General features: G+C 33.9%; 1 protein-coding gene across 1 annotated transcript in view; it reads right to left on the reverse strand.

The window, feature by feature from the left end:
• Positions 1–292: 292 nt before the first annotated feature.
• The window catches only part of LOC143389307 (roundabout homolog 2-like), a 169828-nt gene continuing 145298 nt past the window's right edge, over positions 293–24822 (reverse strand). Inside the window, 5 exon segments of the mRNA XM_077108560.1 lie at positions 293–411; positions 6139–6339; positions 8097–8115; positions 8118–8371; positions 14874–15047. Coding sequence (XP_076964675.1) covers positions 293–411; positions 6139–6339; positions 8097–8115; positions 8118–8371; positions 14874–15047 — 767 coding nt within the window.

Genomic DNA, 24822 nt, shown 5'->3' on the forward strand with positions numbered 1-24822 from the left:
ATCTGTATGATTCCTCTAAAAATTTGCTCCTTGAAGCAAAAATTAATGAAAGGATGGTAAGTTCTGAATCAGTATGTGGCAAAGGATTTCTTATATTCATCCAAAATGTATTTGGGAGGAGGGACCTATATGAGTGAACATGAGCAGGAATAGATGAGATTCCGTCACAAACACTAATTTATGAGGTGGCAAGCTTGCTCCTGTTTATCCTACATAATTCTTAGCTGAAGCAGCATCTCCTTTCAGCTGGTTGCGCACAGTATCACCCATGCATGTGTCACCTCCTGGTGGCTCAACTAGTTTCACAGATGAGTAGCTTCTGTGCCTGTGGGGCCATGGAATCATGCTCTGCTGGTTGGGGAGTAGCTTCACCAATGTTTTCTGTGTTAATGTCTCCTCCTGGTGGCTCATCTGGTATCAAAGATGAGTAGATTTTGTGACTGAGAGTGGTCAGTACAGAAAGAAGAATGTGGACTTATTACTAGGGAATCAGGGGAAAGTGGCCATTGCTGTAGGCTGGATGAGTAAAGATGAGACAGACAACTTGTAAGCATCCTCTGCATATGTAGGAGTTTCTAAAGGCTCTCCCTTTGTCTTTGACCCATCTAGACTTCAATGAGGAAGAGTGAAAATGAATCTTTTGTGGAAGTCTCATTTTCTTGCAAGGGAAAGAAACAGCATAGTAGGTATCAAGCATAGATGTGCTACTTGCAAAATTATAATTTCTCAGTAAGGATGAATTGAATATAACATTATATATATACATTTCATATAATGTACTGGCATTTTTAACCAGGTACTGCTCCACTTAGGTCAGTGATTCTCCCAAAAATATAGACAGATATTTACCTAAAATTTGATCACATGTCTCTTCCTTTTGTTCAACTTAAGTTGATAGAAAAGAATAAAACCATTTATTTCACACATATAAGTGAGAAGTTTAGTGCTGAGAAGTTTGTATTTTTTTTATTATGTCTAAGCATGATGATATGAGGTAACTGTCTTATTAGTTAAAGAGCATATAATGAAAGAGGATAGCATAGATTTAGTAACTTGTCCTGAAACTACATAAACTGATGAAAAAGTTGGGGATTCACATTGAGAGATGTCCAGTTCCAAATTATGTGCCAATTCTAAATCTATTATCACTTAGAAAATGATTTTAAGAAATATCTCAGTGTAAACCTTTCACAAAGGATGTTTCACAAACATCCAGATATTTTTAAAATCAACATTGTTGTTAAGCATGATTTGAATGTATTTTTACTTCATTTACTTCTTCAGGAGAACAATTGTGTTCATTTACTGGATTATTAATTTAGATTGTATAATTCTATAACCATATATCAAAATTTTAAATTTGAATTTCTATCCCCCAAACAACACTTATGAGAGAATTATCCAGGAAGTAAAGTAGAAAATATAGATAGTCATTCATATAATTTAAACTAAAACATAGGTTTACCTCAATTGCCTGGTTTTCAGCTGACATATTTTGGCTTGGATTATTCATATTGATTACACCAATTCTTCACATATCTTTGCATTCATCAACAACTTTGGATTCATGGAAATTTTTTGGCTTGCATTTTGGCATTCTGTCACAGAGCTGTGCACTGAACACCCTAAAACTTTAAAATTCTTGAGTAGAATTGAGTAAGCAAGTTTCATCTCAATTGCCCCAGTGGGGAGAAAAAGGATCAGAAGATGGTATGTTGAATTGCTTAACTGGTCCTTTTGATTATTGATGAGAAGTCAGAATAATCCAGAAAGGGACCATCGACCTCCTATAGCAATGTTTTTTCTGATTAACTCAAGTAAACTGGTATTAGAGTGTACTAGGATTCAATAGATTATACCAAAAAATCTACAAAAGGATTATCTTATTAGCAGAATGAGAGCATATAAAGAAAATTGATATGCACAATAGTTAGAAGCATATGAGAAGTCCTCCAACAGTATTGCCTTAGTGAAAATATTAAAATGAAATTCATGGGCATCCAAGATGAAAGAGGTAATATTGTTAAGACAGGTACTTTAGAAAAAGATAGGGAAATATAAAACAGTGAAATGTAAGGTAGGAAAAACTGGAAATTGGCAGCATGCATTTTGTAGCAAGAAATTTGCTGACATACACTTAGAAACAAATTAAGAAAAATAAAGAACACTGGTAGATTCTTGGATATTACTGTAGCATAGGTCACCAGAGCCTTTACAAAAGGCAATGAGGAAATGTTTTTATAGATTGGCAAAGGCTGTAGTAAGGCGGTGAATTAAGGAACTTCACAAATAAAAAATAAATTTCTCACATCTTAGAGTTGTGAATTATTATGTATTCATTTTTTTGCAAAAGCTTTTTCTCCTCTCCCAGTCTCTTTATCCCAGAGAAATCAAACTGCATGAAAATCCAGGCACTGATGGTAGAAAGTTGATAAAGTGTTTAATAAGTGTGTCTCAGAATTCCTTTTCTCTTCTGTGAAGAAATGAACTACACACGACACCAAGAAGATGTTGGGTCCCATAAAGAACATCACATTCTAGGCTTGCCTGTGCTGATGCATCAGGGAATTCAAAAGATGGAGCCATTGAACTATGTCATCCCTTTGCTATGACAACAACAGGACATGAACCGGTGACCGAGCCAATAATGCAGAGTATGCGACCTATTAAAGGGTCTCCTACTTGAGAACTGATCCTGATTGTTACATTGAATAGTTTTGAAGTACTGAATATATCGTAGGAAAAACATAAGAAAATATAGTCAGAGCTAGAATTTAAGATTGTGTAAGTAGCACATGGGAAAATGTCACAAGTGGGAATTTCAGGAAGGTTATCTTCTACTTGACTGATTGACTATACATGTACAGTAGCTAACATATATTTCAAAGTCACATTTATTTTGAGCATACATAACTGATGTTCAGGAACTTCTTGTTCTCAAAGTCGTGAAAACAAATGAGGCAGGACACTGTTATTAATGTCCACTTACAAGGTTTGGTTTTATTTAAAAAGTGTATAAACATGCATTTTTTTCGCCTTTTTAATTTTTCTTTCAATTTACTCATTCAAAATGTGTCAAACAGATTTTAGTTGGTAGCCAATTTCTGAGAATGTACCATCAAATATTTATTCCAATAAATTTATGGATGGTGAACTGAACATACTCTGAGCACTGCTTTTTAAGCACTTGCAATTTGGCTCTACCTTTGGTGAAATCAACTTTACATCTTAGTTAAATGAAACACAAAGTTGTATATAGACTACATTTTTTCAGTCATGAATTTAAGTGATTCAGTTTTATCCTCTAGTGTGTACTGTACAAGTATTAGAAAGACAAAACAAGATATTGCAATAGATTTCATGTTTGGAAGCAGCCTGAGTATGTCCTAATAATAAATTGCTTCTTTACTTGCTAGATAGTCGCGAGTTCATTTTGTTTGTTTCCTTGGGGAATTTCATGTTATATTCTGACTTAATGAGTTGGAGAGATTAAAATGCTGTTTTAAAAAGCTATAATATAAATACAGCTCTTGTGAAACACCTTAATTTCCTTTTGCTTGTCGCCATTCTCAGATGGGTCAATTACAATGACAAGTAAAGTTGATTCTAAATAAAACTTTAATTATCTTTTTTTAAAGCAAGTTTAGTACATCTTTGCTATCTGCATATTTTAATGCGTATTCAGCCTAAAGACTTAAAATTCCTTCTTTTAACCCCTTGCTTTTATCAATAGCAAAATACATCTTTCTTCTCTTAAAAACAGACTCGTTTCCTGATGTTCAGACTTTGCCAACACCATTGTTCCTTTGCATCTTCCTATTTCTACACCCCAGCTGAAAACCATCTAACAGGATGGGTTACACCAGCATTATCCAACCTAGCTTACAGTACATAAACCCCCTTCACATTCAATCTTTTCTTCATGTCATGAGGAGTAGAGATTTGTGCTTATCACCAAATAAAATTGCAGTGCAAAATTTAAACATAAAAGTTACACAATTAAAAATTAATATATGGCACCACAGCCTATTAATTCACATATAGTACAACAGACCAATAAGAACAGACAATAATATAAACAGAGCTAAAAAGAGTGAGCTTGCATAGCAATGCACAAAAGAAATTATATACAGAGTAAAATCCTTTTCTTCCTGGAGGGTGAGTTTTGTTTTCTTTCTTTTTTTTTTTATATACTCCTGACAAGAAAGAGTTAAGGTGGGTGGTGTACTTAAGAGAAGAACACAAGTAAAATATCTGTGGGATATGTGTGGCAGTGTGTCTTTACATTGCATTTACAGTTCTTTTAATAGTACATAAATAAAAGAAATTGTTCATTGCACTGTTTAGTGTCATCACGTCCATGAGTTGGGACCTGATGGTCCTTCAGAGCAGCTTTGTATGTCTCCTCTCAGTTACTCTAAAAAGAGATGGAAACAAAAGTCAGGAATAAAGCTCAAGAGTTAAATGATGAATTCTTCTATCCTGACCCGCATATTCAAAATCAGAGCAACCGGATAGTAAATGAAGATGAAGTCATCAGAAAGATCTTGGTGTGTTTGTGCAATTCATTTTCGTTGAACCTGAGAAACAAGGAAAATAGAAACACTGTAGTATTTGGAGATTTAAAATTCAACTAGAGCTATTTTATTTTCACTCCCTGCACACCTACGATTATTTCAATATAAAATTTAAAGAAAATTTCAAGTACCCATGGGCGAAATGAAAAATTATAAATAAATCTTAACACTGATCAGATTGATAATAGCCAATAATGATAACTCAGATCCATAAACAATAAGTTTGAAACTATTTTCCCTTTTCATTAGCTCATGAACTCCTCCAGCCTGTGATGTGAGCATAATGGTAATCATAAACTATTTTTCCAAGAGGTATTCAAGAGATCAGAAAAGAAGCTTTGTCTTCTCATGAGCTATAATCAGGCAAGTGGTTGAGAACATTAGAAGCCATGGCTGTTCTCTTAACAGCCTTGGTTAAGCTGAATTCAAAGAAGCAGTTGACAATGTTAAGCAGGCATCATTCTAATAGGGAATAGGGAGTTGGTAAATTTCCTAATGGAATTAACACAAATTCAATGTTTTTAATTGGACGAACTGTGACATCCCTATTTTTCACCATTACCTCATATTTTTATATTTAGAAAATATGAAAGCCAATGCCAGTTCTTCATTCAAAAATATAAACTTAATCAATAGCTATATCATTATAATGAAAATATTGTGAACTAACTCAAATCAAAGATCAAAATTTTTTTAAGACTGACTCCATAAATTCAAAAAAAAATGAATGAACAGCAAATAAATGAAGAATAGGAAGAACTACTAAGAAGACTCTTTAATGTACCAAAGGGCCAGTATTTCTCTCTTATTTATTGTGCTGAGTTTAAAAGAGCAAGAAAAGTATCCAGTGAACTACATTTAATTTAACTTGTAAGTGTTGAGACTAATTGCCCACGTTTAAACAATTTTTTGTTGTTTTATGGTTGTTTATTTTGGTACTGGGGTTTGAACCAAGGGTGCTCTATCCTGAGCTACATCCCCAGCCTTTGTTATATTTTATTTTGAAACAGGATCTTACTAAGTTGCTCAGGTTGTCCTCAAGCTTGTGATCCTCCTGCCTCAGCCTCTGGTAGCTAGAATTACAGGTGTGCACCACCATGTTTAAAGTAATTCTTATGTAGCATAAATCAGGTTGAAATATAAATGAAATATTTATGTCATCAACCTGCTATAAATAGCAATCATCTACGTTTTGACCAAACTTGTTTAAGAATCATTGATTTTTTTTCCTGTAGCAGGGAAAGTTTTCTATCATTCTTAAATTTGTTTAATATGAAAATATTATTAATCTAATATTCTTTCTGAATCACAATAAACCATTATTTTTATTACTTTGGTTCTGGGGATTGAACTCAGGGATGAGCTACCATTGAACTACATCCCCAGTGCTTTTATTTTTCATTTTGAGACAGGGTCCTGTTGAGTAGCTGATGGTTTTACTAAATTGAGGCTGGCCTCAAACTTGGAATCCTCCTACTTCAGCCTTCTATGTCATAGGGATTAAAGCTGTGCCACACCGTGCTTGGCTATGGTAGCCTTTTCAGTGACCTAAAACACTTACATGATTCACCTGTAAACTGTCCTTGACTATTTGAGCCCATATATCCTATGTCAAGAAGGTCACTGGCATTGCGCTGGTGGCCTCCCCTCAACACCTCTGGTTTCCTGGGTCCAGTGGATCCTTTAGAAGAAGCTGTTCCTGATGAGCTGTGGCCACCTGGAGATGGGAAACTGGGCTTGCTATATGGCACCAAGGCCTCCTCTGAAAAAGAAAAAAAAAAGAAAGGGCTAAATTGAACTGCAGCCTGGGAAAATAACACGAATTTAACTCTTACAAGTTAAGCTCAGAATGGACCATTTTACTATTTCATTCTTTAGTAAAATTAAAATCAGGAGGTTTAATCAAGACCGGATATTAAAGGAATTTCCATGTGCAAGCAACATTTCCTACACTAGGATCTGAAGCAGGATTAAATTAAAAGAGATCTTGGGATAAATATACACTGTTGTATATTATTTGAAAAACTTAAATTCATTATAAAAGAGAGCAGCTTACAGTGAACTACTTTGTTTAAAAAAAAGCATATCTTAGAATAATTTCTAGAGTTCAATGAGGCTTCAATATTCCCATCAAAACAGAAGGAACGTGGTTTTGTTTTAGTTTAAACCACATCAATATTTTCTCAATCAATTTAGATCAAGGATTATGTATTAACAAATTAAGTAAGTTTCTTAAATTTTTGTTGTTGCTTGGGACATAAATATATTAATGGAAAGGCTAGGAATTTCATTAAAAGAAAAAGAGAAACCCACCCAATTTTAACAAATGTGATAATATTTATTTTGTATATTGTCTCCCTACAAATAACTGATCAAATGCATTATGAATAATTATTTAATATTTTGAATCCTTCTTTCCTTCTCCTTTCCTCCTCTCTTTATTTCTTATCTCTCTCTTCCTTTCTCTAGCTTTTCTTTTCATCTCTCCACATCTTCCTCTCCACCCCAACTAACTCTATTTCTTTCTTTCTTTTGAGGTATTGGCCATTAACGAGTGATTAGATGATGAAAAAATGTTGGCTGAATTTACTGTTTCTTGCCTTAGATAGTCTTTAATGACAGGGATCACATAATTTTTCTCTCACAGCTTGAATGGTCAACCATTCCTAAACATTTCAGTAAATCTAGATATTGAAATTGTCATCTTCTGGCCCTTGCACAAATTGAATTTTTCAAAAACTTGAGCACAGTGTTGTAACAAAATGTAATTACAGAAATGCATGGGGAGAGGACTTGTCTAATAAAGATTGAGTCCAAATGAATATGGAATATGTTTCAAAAGTTGTGTGCATGTGTATATGTTTATTAATACTCAGTAAATCCTGATGCAAGATATTCCAAAAAATGCAATAGCCCCACCCCTAATTAATGTCCAATCAGAAACCATGAAATTTATGTTTTAACATTTCCAGGAAGTGTGATTTATAAACAAGAGCATTCTTGTCCCCATGTGAACAGTCATCTACATTTAATCAGTTAACCTTTTCCAACATGAGGTCTGTTGGTTGGTCATTTATTTGTAAATTTATAATCTCAATTAATTCACCTAATTGACTGACAGGAGCTCTCCTTTCAAGTGACTGGTTACTTCTGTCAAAATGACAATCTCCTTGAAGGTAGAGATTAAACTGACACAAAAGCTGAAATTTAGTGGTCTTAAAGCTACTCAATAGAAAAGGTAAAAGGCAAAAAAGCCAAAATTGTCCCCTGAGACCGTAGATGAAGGCTGGAGATCTCTTGGATTCAAAGACCTATGGAGTGGTCAATTTGAGGAGCAATCACCACTGTAATCAGTTTCAAGGAACTTGCCTCTGAGCTCTGCTTGAGAAATTCCAACTTCACTTACTGACTTAAGGCAAATATCTCTTGGATGCCCTTAAACAACTGCCATTTCTAGAACACCTGGTAGAAAATAAAAGGGTCACAGCCCACACTTGCTTGGGACTGTGCAGAACACACCTGATCCAACCCCTTGTTTTTATGTGGGGCGTTTTGTGTGTCTTCTTGGCGTTCTGTGGAGCTTATCCATTCCTGGGTTTGTCGTTGCCACTCTAGGGAGGTTTTGGCTGGACAATCCAAGGAGCTCTTTGGGTCTTCTAAGCTGGAGGCATGTTGTCTCTCTAGAGAGCTTCCTTTTCTCTCTGTTGAGTTTTCCACATGACCAGCATGCTGGCTCGGGCCTATTTGCTGCCTTAAACCCTGACCTGGTGGGGGATCTGGTGGTGGTGGAAGATCTAAAAATTTTGAATAATGTTTAGAATGGACTAAAATTTAATGAAAAAATACAGGTTTTAGTTCAAGTTGGAAAAAAAAAAAAAAAACTCCTGCCCTCGTACAAGTATCACCCATGCAAAAACAAACAAACAAACAAAAAAAAAAAAAAGAGAAAAATAAAAGTCGATTATTGATATGTAAAATGCATATTATTGGTGTCTCTGCTGTCTTCTACCACAGCATCATTGAAATCAAATTGACTGGATTCATCCAACTGTTAAACATGGAAAATGTTTTCAATTGCACACTGGGGCTAACATTCAAGGTTAAAGGGCAACGTGAGGGTCATAATTCATTTTCATCCTTCCCTTTTCAAAGTGGAAATACTATGGCAAAAAAGAAAATAATAAGATCACTAGAAATTCTAGCAACTGTGCTAATAAAAGAACAAAAGCCAGCCTGCCAATCTCCATAGGAAACATCACCCTTGGGAAATTAAAAACCATATGCCGTATCATATGCAAAATATGATTGCCTTTACCCAAGTATGTGGCACATTTAGCAATAGTCAAAGGGTTAAGCTAACATTTGTTAAATGCAATTAACATTCTGCCTGACAACCAATTCTGGCTATTCGTTTCATGAGTTAGCTAATGAGTTACAACTAATATATTATAATCTTCCAATGTATTAATTTTAATAAGTAATAACCAATGTTCAGCATACAGATTGAATATGCTTTATGGTACTAGAGTTGGCAATATATCATGGAAATTTGAGAAGTAGTGGAATAGATAATTTTTTAGAAACACTTTTTAAATTAAACTTTTAAATTAAACTTTAAAGTTCAAGTATCAGCAAATTTTTCATTTTCCTTTTATTAGCTATTCATATCTAAAACTTTGTGTCTTGAAAATCTTCCACTGTGAAATCATACTTCCTTCCTTAAATATTACACCAACTGAAATGATTTATTTTTTTTTCCTTTAGTACTGGGCATTGAACCCAGGGGAATTTTGCCACTGAGCTACATCCCCAGTTTTTTTTATTTGTTATTTTGAGGTAGGTTTCGTAAGTTGTTGAGAGTCTCATTAAATGCTAATGATTGAGGCCAGCCTCAAACTTGTGACCCTCCTGACTCAGCCTCCTGAGTCATTGGTATGGTAGGTGAGCATCACAACACCCAGGTTTAAAATAATTTTTAAATCCTTCTAAATATTCATTTAGCTTGATTTATTGTGATTTTGTGTATGCTATTGCATACTTCTTAGTTTATCCTTGGAGTATTGGCAATTATGTTATTTATTCATAAAAAGCAAAAATCATGTATACTATTTATTTCATTAATTAGAAGATACTGTACTTAATATAGCATTGTTATGACACTTTTATAACCAGGTTCTTATTTCTAATAATATTATTATTGAATTTTAAAGGGAAAAGTATAAATTTATTATATACAAAAAATAGCTTTTTCAAAGGAATGTTAAACTGGTCATTCTAAGATTTATACTTTGTCTTAGGAGCAAAATTATATTATTCTCCACTGCACAGAGAATCTGGAGCACCCAGGTTGGATGGTTACTAGTTCTTATGTATACCTTTCACATTATATTATGAATTTCTAATTATTGAGGGGAACAGAGTCTCTGTCTGGGAAAATAAGGTTTTATTCCAAACATTTCTTCCAAGATGAAAAGCTAATGTAATGTTGAGATATCTCTTTGTTAGATAATCTAATGAGTTTGGGACTCCCATCACTAAACATTATTATAAATGCAAATTAATTATTTCATTTGAGTATTGTTCTTAGAGAGACAGCAAAGAGAAATTATAAAATTTGCTTCCAAAATAACAGATCTTCACATTGATTTTTACTCTCCATCAGAGCAGCTTAATTTCTAAAATGGTCAAAATGGTATCTGCTTATGCCAGCTAAAACTCTGAAGACTATTTAATATAACCTGAAATTATATAGCTTCATAATTAAGTAATATCCCTGAAGACTGTGTCTTCTAAGAAGAAAGGGCATTGCAAGCACATTGAAATAAACCAACAGGAAAGGGAAATGGAATTGCAAATGGCTATAGAAAAATAAAAATATATAAGCAAATACATTTTATCTAAATTAAATTTATTATTCAATTGTAGGTTGATTCATCTCAACTAAGTCTATTCACTAAAGAGTATCTTACTAGACTACTGAGAATTAGCTATTGTCAGGTGACCACAATCCCATGAAATAAATGTTGTTATTGTCTTCATTTTTTAGTTGAGAAACTGGGACCACAAAGAAATGAAGTATCTCCATTCTGGATCTTTCCTCCCAAGAACTGCAGACTCTTCTAACCAAATCTGCATGGGACAATTCCACTTGGATATTTCGAAAGCTTTTCAAATTGCACATATCAGAACTGAAATCTAGTTCCTCCTTTATAAAATGTGTGTCTTGCATGATATTCCTCTTCCCCACCTGTGGCAATTTCATCCTACAAGTTCACCAAAGCTATGAAGTGACCTTTAAGCTTTGCTTTACTAATTTTATTAACAAGACCTGTGAGCACCATTTCCAGAATTCCTTACTTCTCATCGCTTTCACTTATTTCTGACTTGGTATGAATCCCCTATGTTGCTTCTACAGCTTCCTATGTATGTAATCTGTTTTACACCTTTTCCCCATTAAATATAACACAACAGTGGAGATGATCTTTTTAAAAAGAAAAACAGAGAAGATCATGTCACTCCTCTGCTCCCCCCCACCCCCCACCCCCCACCCCTCTCTCGAATAGCTTCCCACTCAACATACTGTAAGGCTGATTGCAACACTGCAGCTTTAATGTCCTACATCATATGTGCTCTTTTGCTTGTCTGACTTCGTGTTCTATTTTGTTTTTATGCTTGCTCTAGTCATTTTTCTCCCCTAACATTTTTGGTAAATAAGCCGCAGATTTTATTGCTGTTTTTTTTATGTCTTTGAAGGACCTTTCCTTGGATATCTTTGCTTTCATTCTTCTAGTCTTTTCTCCAATGTCACCTTGTATGTGAGGCCTTCCCTAAAGAACATTCTGAAAAATATCTTCCCTACCTCCATATTTCTCAACTTCTTTCCCTTTTGTCTTTTTCCTCATGGCAATGATCACCCTCTTATCAACTGCTTTTTTATATTCATGTATTACTGTTGGTCTTTATCTATCTTCCTACACTCAAATGTAAGCTCCATGAAACCAGAGGATTTTTGTCTATCTGGCTCCTATTGCATACCATGTGGAATATACTTAATATATATTTTAAGGGGTAAAGCTAATATTTGACAGAGCTTGGAAAGGGCCCCTTTTCTGAACAGGGCATTAAAAACCAGGGGAAAGGGAACACAGGTTGTAGTCTAAGGAAAATCAGTTTGTTGGGTAGAGAACTGCCAATTTTTACTCAGTGTGTTGGCTTCAAAGGTATTTTTTGACTCATTATGCAAGTGGATAGAAGATGTGGATTCATCAATGTCTCCTTAGGTGTGCCTGGGTTTTGGTATAGCTTTTGGGACAGACACAGAAATATCCATTTCAATTCTTCTGGGACACATGGAGGATACTTTCTAGTACTAGACACCATGGGGGAGAGTTTTTGATAATGACATATGAGACATGAAATAGGTTCTTGTCATTAGAAACTCCCAATGATCACCCATTATCTGTCTTTGCCTCACTCAGAAACCATAAATATTTCTGAAAATAATGCCATCTCAATTCTGGAGAGATCTACTCCCTTACATTACTGCTTAGAGGAGAACCACCTGACCTTGATAGATGAGTGTGTCAATAAGAAAGTATCTTTTACTGTGCCAAGACACTGAGGGTTAGAGGTTGTTTGGTAAAGCAGCTAGCAATAATTACCCTAATTAATATAGCCATAAAACACTATTGTAAAATCTATAATGTAAAAGTTTGATTGTAAAGTGTCCATACACTATAAACTACTAGGCAGCAATCTTCCCAGAAAGAACAGTTTGATTTTATGTAAAGAAGTTTTGAATTATTCCTGACACATGGATTCAAATCATGTAAGTGCCATGTCATAAGCATTTATTGTAAAATAACAATATTCTTAAGGCCTAAAAAAAAATGTCCTTGTTTCACAATTAAATGTGTCTGGATTACACATGTGGGAAGATATGTGAGCCACATTTCCTTCGCAATATCACTTAAAATATATCTACTAATAACACATAATTCATAATCACTTTTCAAAATTGAAATTTAGGGACCTATTTTTTTTTAGAAAGATAAGCAATATATTCATCATGATTTAAACTAGGAGGAAGATAGTTTTATGTGAACATATTGAAAAATCTTGCAGAAAAAGGATTATAGAAGAAAAAAGAGCACTCTACTTTTTGTATATTTAAATTGTATACCATCCACATATACTACATATGGTCTTCAAAGATTTGTAAAAAGAACACACTATATTTTTCTCTGTTGCCACAATATTCTGAGCAGAAAAAAATATAAAAAATTATTAATTCTCCAAGTTGTGAGTAGCATATCAGTGAGAGCAGTCTTTTCTATTTAGAGTGAATAAGATCAACACTGCAAACTGTTCTAAGTGCTCAACTAATCTCCAGAGCATGTGGAGCAGAAAGGCTTTGTTCACCACAGGGTATCTATTTAGAGAGAATGAAAACTCAATTGGACCCTTAATCTTCATATTCCATAGAAACACTTCCCCATGAAAACAAAATAAGCAGGATATATGAACAAACCTGAAAGCTTTTAGAACAAGCATGTTTGGCTTTTTTAAGGCTTCTTAGCATTACAGGGTGACAAAAGAAAGCACAAAGATGGCTGCCTGACACAGAGTGCCCCTTCCCACAAAGGAAAATGCTTATTTTTCCAAAACAAGCTTCATTCTGTTTCATAATGATGGATGTAAGAGTGCTAAGGACTAGATCATAGCTTCTCAAAGCTGGATGTCCATTAATTTTAACCCATGGAGCTTCAAAACTTCCTATAATAGGATCATACCTCAGAATAATCATGAATGTCTCCATGGTTTATTTGAAGATCTCCCCAAATGTTTCCAACATTCAGCATGGCTAGGTTAATCCTAGTGTTTAGTTGGACAATCTCAGATAAAGTTTGTATGCTTATGAAAGATAAGGTTGAGAAGAGGGAAGAAACTCATTTTTGAGTCTCACTGCATACTAGGCACTTTAAATATAATTATATATCCTTAAATACACAATACTTCATATGTGCTTAGAATAAAGTTTCAGGATGAATATATTTATTCAAACTTTAAAAGATATAATAATTAAGTGGAAAATGTGGGAAATAGACTATGCTCTGAGAGCAGTTGAAATACTCATTATTGACCATGGATAACTTCCAGTAAAAATATTTTCTGAAACTAACTATTTAAGCAAATATTCAAAGATTGGCTATTCAATTAATTGACATAAGTTGGCAAACTATGACCTATAGGCCAAATTCTGCCACTATTCTATCAATAATGATTTATTAGATATTAGTCGCACCCATATTTTCATTTACTATAGCTCTACCCATGCAATAATGGCAGTGCGGAGTACTTGTGGCACAGGCCACATGCTAAAAAAAACTCCAAATATTTACTCTCTGAATTTCAATAGAATATATATATATATATATATATATATATATATATATATATATATATACTAGCCCTTTGTTATGGTCCAAATGACTGTATATCCCTAAAATTCATCTGTTGAAATCCTAACCCCAGGTGATGGTATTGGAATATGAGGGCTTTATGAGGTCATAAAGGTAAAGTTCACATGAATGGGATTAGTGCCCTTATTAATCACACCCCAGAGAGGTCTGTTCCATCATGTGAGAATTAATAAAAATGTACCATCTCTAAACCAGAGTGTGAGCCTTCAAAAGATTCCAAATCAGTCAGTGCCTTGATCTTTGTACTTCCACTAATATTAGCCCAGAGATCTATGAGAAATAAATATTTGTTGTTTAGAAACTTTTTGCTGTTTATACAGTTATGATTATCTGTTATAGCAGCCCAAGTAGACACTCTTCAACTACATAACCGCTAGCATGTTTTAAGCTCTGAAATTCACAAAACTAAAAAATTACTAAACCATTTCAAGTTCTTTTCCAAGAGTGAAAGAGATTATAATTTCATATCATAAATGTTCTGATACTATGACATGTGCACATGCTGCTTATGTTTTTTTTCCTAACCTTTAAGTGGAATGTTTGCTAAAATACAATAAAGAAAAATTTCAGAAGGGTAGAAAAATCAACAGTTAAGAGTGGTACAGCTTCTCTTTCTTGGGGATTGATCATAAAGACATAATTCCAGATTGTTGAGAGAGAGGGTGTTTCACGTAAGCAAGACCATTTTGCCAGGTTTCTGCCTTGTATGTAATGAGGCAATGCCTAATCTACCATAGATATTTTAATCTGAGTTAATGACCGAGTAGAATGCATCTTTTCATTGAGGAAAGAAGAGGAACAGAAATCAGCCTACCATCTGTTATTTCTTCCCTTCAGTGAGGCAGTGCTGGCTGTTGGTCCATTCGCCCTCCCTTGTGTTTCTTGGTGGGCCTGGGCCTCTGACTTTGATTCAGGGCTGCGCTCGTGTTACTGTCAGTAGAAAATGGGCTGGTGGGTCGAGGTCTTTGAGAGGAGGTAAAGGCTTTTCCTAGAAAGAAAACAAAGGGAGTGGGGTATAGGGAAGGTCATTGTAATGCACTGATAATGTCTTGCATTTTCTGCTCTTCCTAAGGCTAAGTCTGTGAACCTACCTAGAGACGCCATTGGAAGATACCAAATATTGGTGCACCTATAAAAATAAATATATGCCCTGCTACATATAATGTGTTCAATTTTTATAAGCTAAGAACATCCCACCCACAAAAATATTTCAAACAATTGAACATAAAACAAATCCACCAATCCAAAGCTTCATACTGCTTGATTAGTTTTTATATTACCTTGAAAATCTTAGTGATAATTTTATAGTTATATGCAAATTCATGAAACATTAGTTCTCAAAATTCAAGAGGTTATTTCTTAAATGAATTGCACACTGTTTCATTTTCACCCCTGAAATTTTACAAAATCTGAGCACAGTAAAAAATGCCTTGTAATTTTATTTGAAAAGTCTGCTCAGGTACACATGCTAAATTGACTTTACCACTTATATGCAAACAAAATGAACTCTATCTCTTAGTGGAAACTCAATAACATCAGTGTAGAGAATAGCAGGTTAAAATCACCTTGTATATCCAAAGTGAAGTAGGTATTTTGTGATTACTGTATCTGAGCAGACTTCAAATTCTCATGGATGAATGAATTGTACTATTTCCCTTTCTTGTGGTTTAGTACAAAAGAAGTGAAATTTATTCTGGGAAAAGGTTACCTAATACATTTTCAAAAACGTCTTTTAATACTGTTTATTATAGTAAGAGAAGGATGGTTTATGTTCATATATTTATTCTCTTGTCATGTTTTCATTTCATACAAACTTATCCTACATAGTTTCATTTTCCTAAGTCAATGTTACATGATGTTGCTTAATGTTTTATTAGCTATTAGCACACATGCAAGAAATGCAACTATTCTGTCTAATTTATTAGTTTCCTTGCACTTTCTCACTGTTCTGCTTACAGCTAATGCCACAAAAAGCACTCAGGCAACATAAAGTTTTTGACTTATGCTTTATAAAGCAAGAAAATTCAAATAACATTTATATTACAACATATTTTAGATTGGATGCTATATGAAAATAAACCTCTGCAATGCTTGAGAAATCTTTTTATTTTGCTTGAAGATATCTAATACGTGCTCAAAATAAACATTGATGATATAATTCAAGACAATTTCCAAGGCTCACTTTTCTAACCTGAGAGTTTAATAAATATCAGGAGCATATCACTTTTATTTAATATTTGAACACTACAAAGATTTAAAAATGCATTTGATATTTTATTAGTTTTGTAAGAGAGCTCAGTTTAATTCATATATTACCATGCTAAATGTGAAGTTAAGAAGTACTTATACAAATATTAGAGCATAATCATGCCAAATTGTTGGGTTTTTTCCCCAGAAAAACAAATGATTACAAACTGCTAATATATTTTTAGAATTAAGACTGCATTTCTTTTTGTGGAATGAGCAGCATGTGAAAATGACATAATTGGTCCTTTATATTATTACTTCTTACTCTCAGAAATCAATATTAAATTCTCTAATGTACAATATACATGTAGTCATCATTTTATTCAACTTGCAAATGCAGTAGGTGTATCTTTAATTAGCATCCTTTAAAACATATAATAAATTATTGCATTAAAATCTTAGCCAAACAATAAGACCCTCAGCCATTTGAACTGTTAGACTGAAAGCCTTACACCTATTCACCCCATGCTGAGGAAGGTTTCCCAGAAACTGCATTTGTAGAAAGAGATGGGGCAAAGGAAAGTAATGGAGATAAAAGCTGAATAATTTTAATCACTAGGTTCATTATTAATGTGTGCAGATTTTGCAAAGTGTGAGTTATTGAAAATTTAATGGCAATCTGAGTTGCTGATTTGCCATAATATAGAAAGGAAGTATATTCCAATTAATCAGCAGAACCGTGAAGAGAAAGGGATATTAAGCATAGAAGGTAGTAAGTTGGAGCCTATTTTTGGCTCTGCAAAACTTGCATCAGGTCAGAGTTCAGACAACAGAGCATCCCAAATGTTCATGCATATTACAGAGAGCCCTGCAGTCAGACTTGCTGAGAAAGAAGAGGAGAAAAAAGGTAAGTGTCCCAAGGACAATATTCTCTCATGCAAAGAGTGTTGACTTTGGAGTCTACCAACCTGTTCTTGTAAGGCTGGTTCCATCCAGCCTAAAACCAGCTTTATCTTCTGCTGCCACCAGTGCTTATGCAAAACTGCCACTGGCAAATATGGAACCATCTGAGGAGCTACCTACACTAGATCTATGACTAGAAAAGTTACAATCCTCATCAGATGCAGAGCCCCATCCATTTACCATTGAACCTAAAAACAAATGTAGTTGTTTAGTAAGTTTGTATATATTGCATATCTCATGTGCTTGCAAACACTATACGAATGAGCAAGTACACTGCCTCGACTCCTTGCCACTTTGAAGTTTCATCATGGATTCCTTAGCTAAACATTATCCGTGTTTTAAACACACTTAGTACAAATGAAAGAAGCTTGTGTAAAATCGGTATTTGTTTGAAGCACATGTGCAAGACATGTTCCAAGTGGTTCATTTCTTACATTGTTTAAATTGTTACATGATCATTTTTCCAAGCAAGAACTGCTATGTGTATTTTCTACAAGTCAGGGATGAACACTTTTATTGAAACAAATTATGGTTAATTTAAACTGATCGGTGACTTGCTTGAATAAATAGTATGGGTATAATTTGAAGTTACTTCAGAGGGCAATGGTAATCTGCATAAAAACTTGAATACCGGACCTTGTACGTACAGTTGTATTTCATAGAAGATCTGGAATTATTTTAAGATTTTAAGGTGAACAGTTAATTACTGTTTAAATAACAAAATACATCAACTAAAATGTATAGATGACATCAAATCAACTAAACATAGAACATAAGGAAAATGTTAGTTTGCAAAAGTGCTATTAATTTCAATATTTCTTATGCTTTCTTTGATTTTTAATATTTGAAGAACTCTAATTTTCTCTTTAACACTGATACTTATGAAATTAGCCTTTATGGAGACTATTATCAGCATTTCTATCAATTTTCTTTTTCAAAATGAACTATGGCAGTAGAGTAAAAAAAATGCAACTTTATATTTAAAGAAAATACACTTTGAAGATATTGACAACTTTTTTTCTTTCTAGAAAGTCACTTAGTATTTTATGCATATACATACACACATATTAGATAAAAGCACACTGGGAACTTAACTCATTATGTAATAAAATTAAAATTGCAGTACATATTTAAGTTGGTGTACCATTAATTCATGACAAAATAAATTATCAAGTATTGTTTACCCTATCTTCTGCTTTTGTTACAAGAGGGACAAAAAAAGGACTTACAAAAAGTTAATTTAGAATTCAGGCTGTCATGGTACAATAACACGGATGCATGCATTCTCAAGACAGAGAAAACTGAAACTGAAAGGGTTAGAATGATCTGGAAGTTAAAAGGGTGTTAAGTGTAGCAGAGAAAGATAGAGTCTTGATTCTATTTGCCAAAAGCACAAAGATATACTTTTTACTTTCCAAACAAATTCCCTTGACACAGACCACTGCAAGGAACCTGAGATAACACCAGCAACTGAGCCTTCTCTGAGAGATTCATTTCTAGGTTAATAATCACAAGTCAAGGATCAACAGCCCAAAATGAAAGAAGAAATGATGCAGTGGGTCTTGCAATATAATGCTACAGGAGATAAGAAGAAATCAAAGTGATTCAGCAAGGGGCCACAAAAGAATATGAAAGTCGAGAACTGGGAATAGTTTTAAAACATTCAAAAGCTCAGTTCCAAACCCTTCCATGTGATTTCTGTTTTTCTAAATGTCTGTGCTCACTCTCCAAACAAGCATCTCCTTATTGTTATTCTCCTAATTCATCCTGACACTCCTTTTAGCGGATTTCCTTCTAGTCCCTTCTATCTTTCCTCATTGTTATCTACATTATCTTTTCAAAGCATCAATCTTATACTTTGTTCCTCTGTTTAAAGTCTTACCTATAACACCAATGCACATAAAAAATTAGGAATCTGAGACCTCCCCCAATATTAAGCCAGCCTACCTTTGCAGCCCATTCTGTCCCACAACTAGTGTAATCTCACTCTCTCACCCACACATCACTTCCCATTTCTTGACAATACTCTGTATTGCACCAAATCTAATAATCACTGACAAACTTTAAAGTTCAAATAAAATACCATCTTTATCACCTGGATTCTACCTTCAACATTCTGTTAGGGTGACTCCCTCCTTTGTTGTGAAAACATTGTGCATGCAGTAGTCTATCACCTGTCTCCCTATATTTTGTATATTGTATGTATTTTTCCTGTTCCAGGAAATAAAACTCTTGACATTAAGAACTATCTCTTCTTCACCTCAGTATTTCTTGTACAGGGACTGTACAGTAGGAATTCAATGAACAGTGGGCATATGGAATTAAATGCATTTATTGCTTTTTTATTCACTGTAAATTCTTTGAGTGATTATATTTGATGTACAATTTCTTAGCAATGACCTTGCTTTAGTTGCAAAAAGAATGTTCTTACAAGCATCCTCAGAAAATTTATTAAACAAATTAGTGAATGTTTGTTGATTACTTTGGAACCATGGGAAAAGCAATAACGTCTTCAAGTAAGAAAGTAAAAATTGTACTATATAATTTTTATTATATAAAATAGGATATATATTATATAATAAAGTTCATATGATGTACATCTTGGTTAGGCTTTGATATTTTTGAATATCAAGGTTAAGCAATATTGTCTTCCAATGAAGATGCTAAATTTCATTAAGTGGCAAGTGGCAATTTATTTGTGTGTGTATATGTGACATCTCTATCCAGATTCACCCATCCCAATGCACTTAGCCCAAGCTCTTATTTTTGTTGTTATTCTTTTAGATTTTTCTTATTCCACTTCTATCCACTATGATCAGCCAAGAAATTGAGTCTACTCTGCCTGCTGTGTGGTTCTACTCTGAGGATCTAGAATATTGATAAATTTAGTTTCTGAATCTGCAAAATTTAGAAAAAAATCTCCCATCACAGCAATGTCACCAAAGAAATCCCATCTTGTAAGACTTCCCAACTTTCCCCCCAAATAAACTCTTATCGCCCTGTGAAAGTGGGTCCCACACAAGAGGATTTCCATACATGCATCTGCCTTACCCTAAACAGATCAGCAACTTTCCTACTTTTGTGTTTGCTCTGATTTCTCTCAATCTTTCAAGCTTTAATTTGACACAATATGGCCTCAAACATAATCAAGAAATATTTAAACATATTTAAATTCATTTAAAAATGAATTTATTTTTCATTTGGTCATGAAGCTTTTCCTGATGCTCACCGACTCCCTTCTCTGGGAAGAGAGAGTGGCCTGGAAGGCAGGACATCAAGTGGGTATTGGTTGATAAAGAGACAACATTAGCTATTCTTTTACTTGTACTTCCAATAAGAGCAAAGCGACTAGACAGATGACTTTAGAGTTAAAGACAAATATACTATAGCTATTTGGCCATATTAGGCAATGAGAACACTAATGATCCCAAGTGAAAGAGAGAAGTTAAGTTAGTTGCTTCAATAGATTGCAACCGATATAAACAGAAAGAAATCAATATTTCCTTTTCCTTCGTCACTCTGCCTTTCTGGTAAGTCTTCAACTTTCCTCTGAATTGGGGATGAGATACATAGAATTAGTACCTTTGTAGGACAATTTTAAAGCAGTTTAGTCATATTGTATGAATAAAAAGGTCTATAACATATGTTAAAGTTCCTACCATAAAATCGTTAAAATTTTTAACATTCATTGATTTTACCTCTCAGTCATTACAATTTTTTCTCTTACTTTTGATTTGAACATCAAGAATGATCTGAAGATTCAGGCAAACAATTATTAAAGAGAGGAGGAAAAGAAGGAGGAGAAGGGTAGAAATCCTTGAGGAGGAAGAGAAAATGGGGAGAAAAAAGACAGTAATTGAAAGAAAACAAAAAAGAGTAACTCATCAATTAAAAAGGAAGTCATTTAGTGGTAACAGTTTTTTTTTTTTGTAAATGTAAGCATAAACATGAAAATAAAAGTGAACACCAGGTAAAAGGAGTTCAGCCAGAGATTCTTACAAATTTTATGAGATTTTTATTCATTTGACACATTATAGCCCCAAACATAATCAATACATACTTAAACGCTTAATGAAAAATGAATTTATGTCATATAGAGAAATTTATTTGTGTTTATGTTCTCAATCTTTCCAAATTTCTCAGCTTTAAAATTACTGAAAGGTCAAAAAATATCTCAAATGTATTCAAGTTGTTAAAGAAAAAATGCACACAGGACATTAAGTTGTTGCTCAAATGTTACTGAACATAAAATACCATGATAAAGTGGCATCTTGCTGTGTCTCTATTACATCTTCAGCACTAAAATTAATTTATGATCAGTCATCAATTCATTTACATGTCGTTATATGCTAAATCCTTCCTTGCTGATAAATGCTTATCCTTAGATCCATTAAGCTAGAATAAAGTCTGTGCTTTCTAATATGACCCTGATAATTGTTGCATTACCATTTTTATGAGATACAAAAACTAATGTTCCCCCATTTTTCAAGCCAATATTTAATCCTGAAATTTTTTCTATGAAGTTCTCATTGCCTAACTACCTGCTAAGTAAAATCTTCAACTCTAAATGTCTTTGATCAAATCAATCCAAATATTGACTTCTGTTTAGAGGCAGAGAAATATTTCAAGTCTCTGGAAATTCTTTTTACACTCAAATGTCTGAATATACAATAGTCCCACCTATATTCCAGAGAGAGAAAGGGGTGGGGGAAGGTGGGAGGGAGTGGGAGAGAGGGAGGGAGGAAGGGAGAGAAATGTGTCATATAGGAAAAGCAAAATAAGCAATTAAAAAATCTCTTCCCTTGGTTCATATAATACTTGTTAACTCATCTCAAAATATTGTGCATAAAATATGCACTTTTCTTATCCATTAAATTCCAAAGTATATATTTAATTTCTTTTTAAAGACATCAGATAATGATTTCCTTAATTTTAGCATTATTCCTGGAATTTGCCTTAATACTCAATTATTATGCTTTTGTAGCAGAAGCAAAGTGTGACAAGTGTGTGGAGTGTGTGTGAGTCTGAGTAGGGAGTGAGTGTATTTGTGTGTAAGGGAGAGAAATTGTTAGGCCATTAGGCTTCACCATCTGTCAGATCAAACTTTCCCGAGTCCAAGGACCCAAAAGCTGTGTGCTCAGGTCAGATGGTGAGGATGTCTGGTTTTATTACTTTCATACTCATCTGGTATGGGAGTTCCAGTAAAAAACCTCCAAAGATATAAAGTGGAAAATACAGGGCCACAATTTCCTTTCAGCTGTAGTGTTCATGTGGGATCCAACAGGCAAGGAAAATTTTATTCGTTTCACTTTACAACACTCAATCTGTGTCTTTTTGTAATCAGTGAGGCGGTTAGAATCTTGACTACATGTTCAGGACATTGTCCTCTCCCACTCTCCTCTTGCCTTGGTTTGTTTTCATGGTGGTGTCATTAAATTCAGGAAACACTTATCCTTGACTCCCACCACCTTTTGGAAGTTAGAGAAAGAAATCTTGAAATCTTGCCCCTCCCTGGTACTCAGAGAGCAAAGCTGACAAGTTGAACACTGAGGAAGAAACAGTCCATATTTCCCAAGACAATGTTGCATAGACATTGCTTAGTCCCAAATGCAGTGTGATGGTATGAAACTTAAAAAAATGTACATTATTACAACCAAATAGTATTAAGCACAAATTAAAATAAAAATTATAAAAATAATATTTCTTCCAAAAGAGCTAATGGATTTTAATTTTATTAGAAAAAGGTAACTGCACACAGAGCTAAATATGAGAAGAATAAATAATAAAAGTCACATCAAAATTTAATATTTTTATCAAAATTAAGCACATTGTGGGAAAGGATTAATGTTTCCAGGGATAAAATGCATATTTTATTTTTATAAATACATACTTATTCCTCTCAACACACACACACACACACACACACACACACACACACAGAGAGAGAAGTAAAAAAAAAAAAACAGAACATTATTTTCCTCTTCAATATGCTAATTCTGAGGATTAGAATGAACTGGGCATTTCCAGGGCAGAGATCATAGTAATTTATCTTTAAAGTAAAACTGATTGATTTTGTTCATTCTTCTGCCACTTATCTGGTAGATAACCTTCAAAAAGGATGTAAATCCTTCTGTGACTCAATTTCTTTAGCTATAAAATGAGAACAACAACAATAATAATGAGATTATGAGGATTAAATGAGTTAGTAGATGGTAAAACTTTACATCAGGGCAGGGAGTTCTTTCTACAAATGTAAGAAACCAAATAATTTAGGCTTCTCCATTCTTTAGTTCTGTCATGCATTCTTTAGTTCTGATTTCATACTTACATCTTGTTTCCTTACAAACTCTAACATTTAAATCCATTCTTAGCTCAGCCAGCCATAGGAAAAAACAAGCCACTGCTTAGAAGGGTATCATGCATTGACTAGGAGCTAGGTTTTCTACTTTATTATTATTATTGCTGTTTGGTTGTTGCTATTATTGAATCTAAATGTCTATTCAAGTGATTAGAAGTCATGGGCTTAAAATAAATGTTTGTTTAGGGAATAAATACATGAAACAGGAGACTTGCAAATACATATTACCATTACTAAGATCATGGGATGTGGAACTATTGATATTTTCTTTTCTTTTTGTTCTTTTTCATTCTTGATGATCATTTCAAGATTTAAGTAGCCATTCACAAACTACATACTTGCTATGAAAATATTTGGAGTTAATATGTGTATATATATATATATATATATATATATATATATATATATATATATATATATATTACAGAATAAAGCTCTGTAGACTGTTAGTGGCTGGTATTCCCTATGCTGGCAGTTGGGAGTACAATTCAGCCAAGTAAAATTTGAAATTTTACATAAAGACTTTCAGCCCACCCAGTGTTACTGTGTTACCCAGTGTTACATCCATTCTGGATGGCTTTAGAGTCTCCAGGAATGGAAATTGTTAGTTTTATTTAATAAAAATGGTCATTTGCTTCATGAAAATGACAATATAAGGGAATTTCAGTTGAAAGTAAAGATTAATTTACACCACAGGCGAGTTTAGAACTCTAAGAAACTGACGGTAAGTTCAGAGTCCTCTAGTCTCCAAAGCTCATTGAAGGAGTATGTGTATTATGGCCTATCTCTATTAGCACTATTAAAGTAGCCTTATAGCTGAACAAAACCTAAGAACATCATTAGAACAATATTCATTAGCACGTTGGTTTTGATAACATTTGGTCCACATAAACATCCACCTGAGCATATGTACAGGCATGTGTACACACACAATTACATGTACATCCTAGTTGCTCTCCCTCACACACAAATACATTCACTCGCTACATAGACTCACACATATTCCACACACATTGTGCCTTGTCTTTCATACATACATGTATACCATACACTTTACACATATGTTCACAAACTGTATAGAATTGAAAACTGTGTAATACATGCACATACCCTGTATAGATGTGCACACCCCATTCACACTCACACTGTATATGCACTTTCAATCTTCCTTGTTCTCACACACATTTATACTCATGCACTCTACACCCTACATATGTACATACACTAATACTCACATCCCCTATGGTCACACTAA

The sequence above is a fragment of the Callospermophilus lateralis genome, unplaced genomic scaffold (assembly GCF_048772815.1).
Source record: "Callospermophilus lateralis isolate mCalLat2 unplaced genomic scaffold, mCalLat2.hap1 Scaffold_94, whole genome shotgun sequence".
NCBI classification, from domain to species: domain Eukaryota; kingdom Metazoa; phylum Chordata; class Mammalia; order Rodentia; family Sciuridae; genus Callospermophilus; species Callospermophilus lateralis.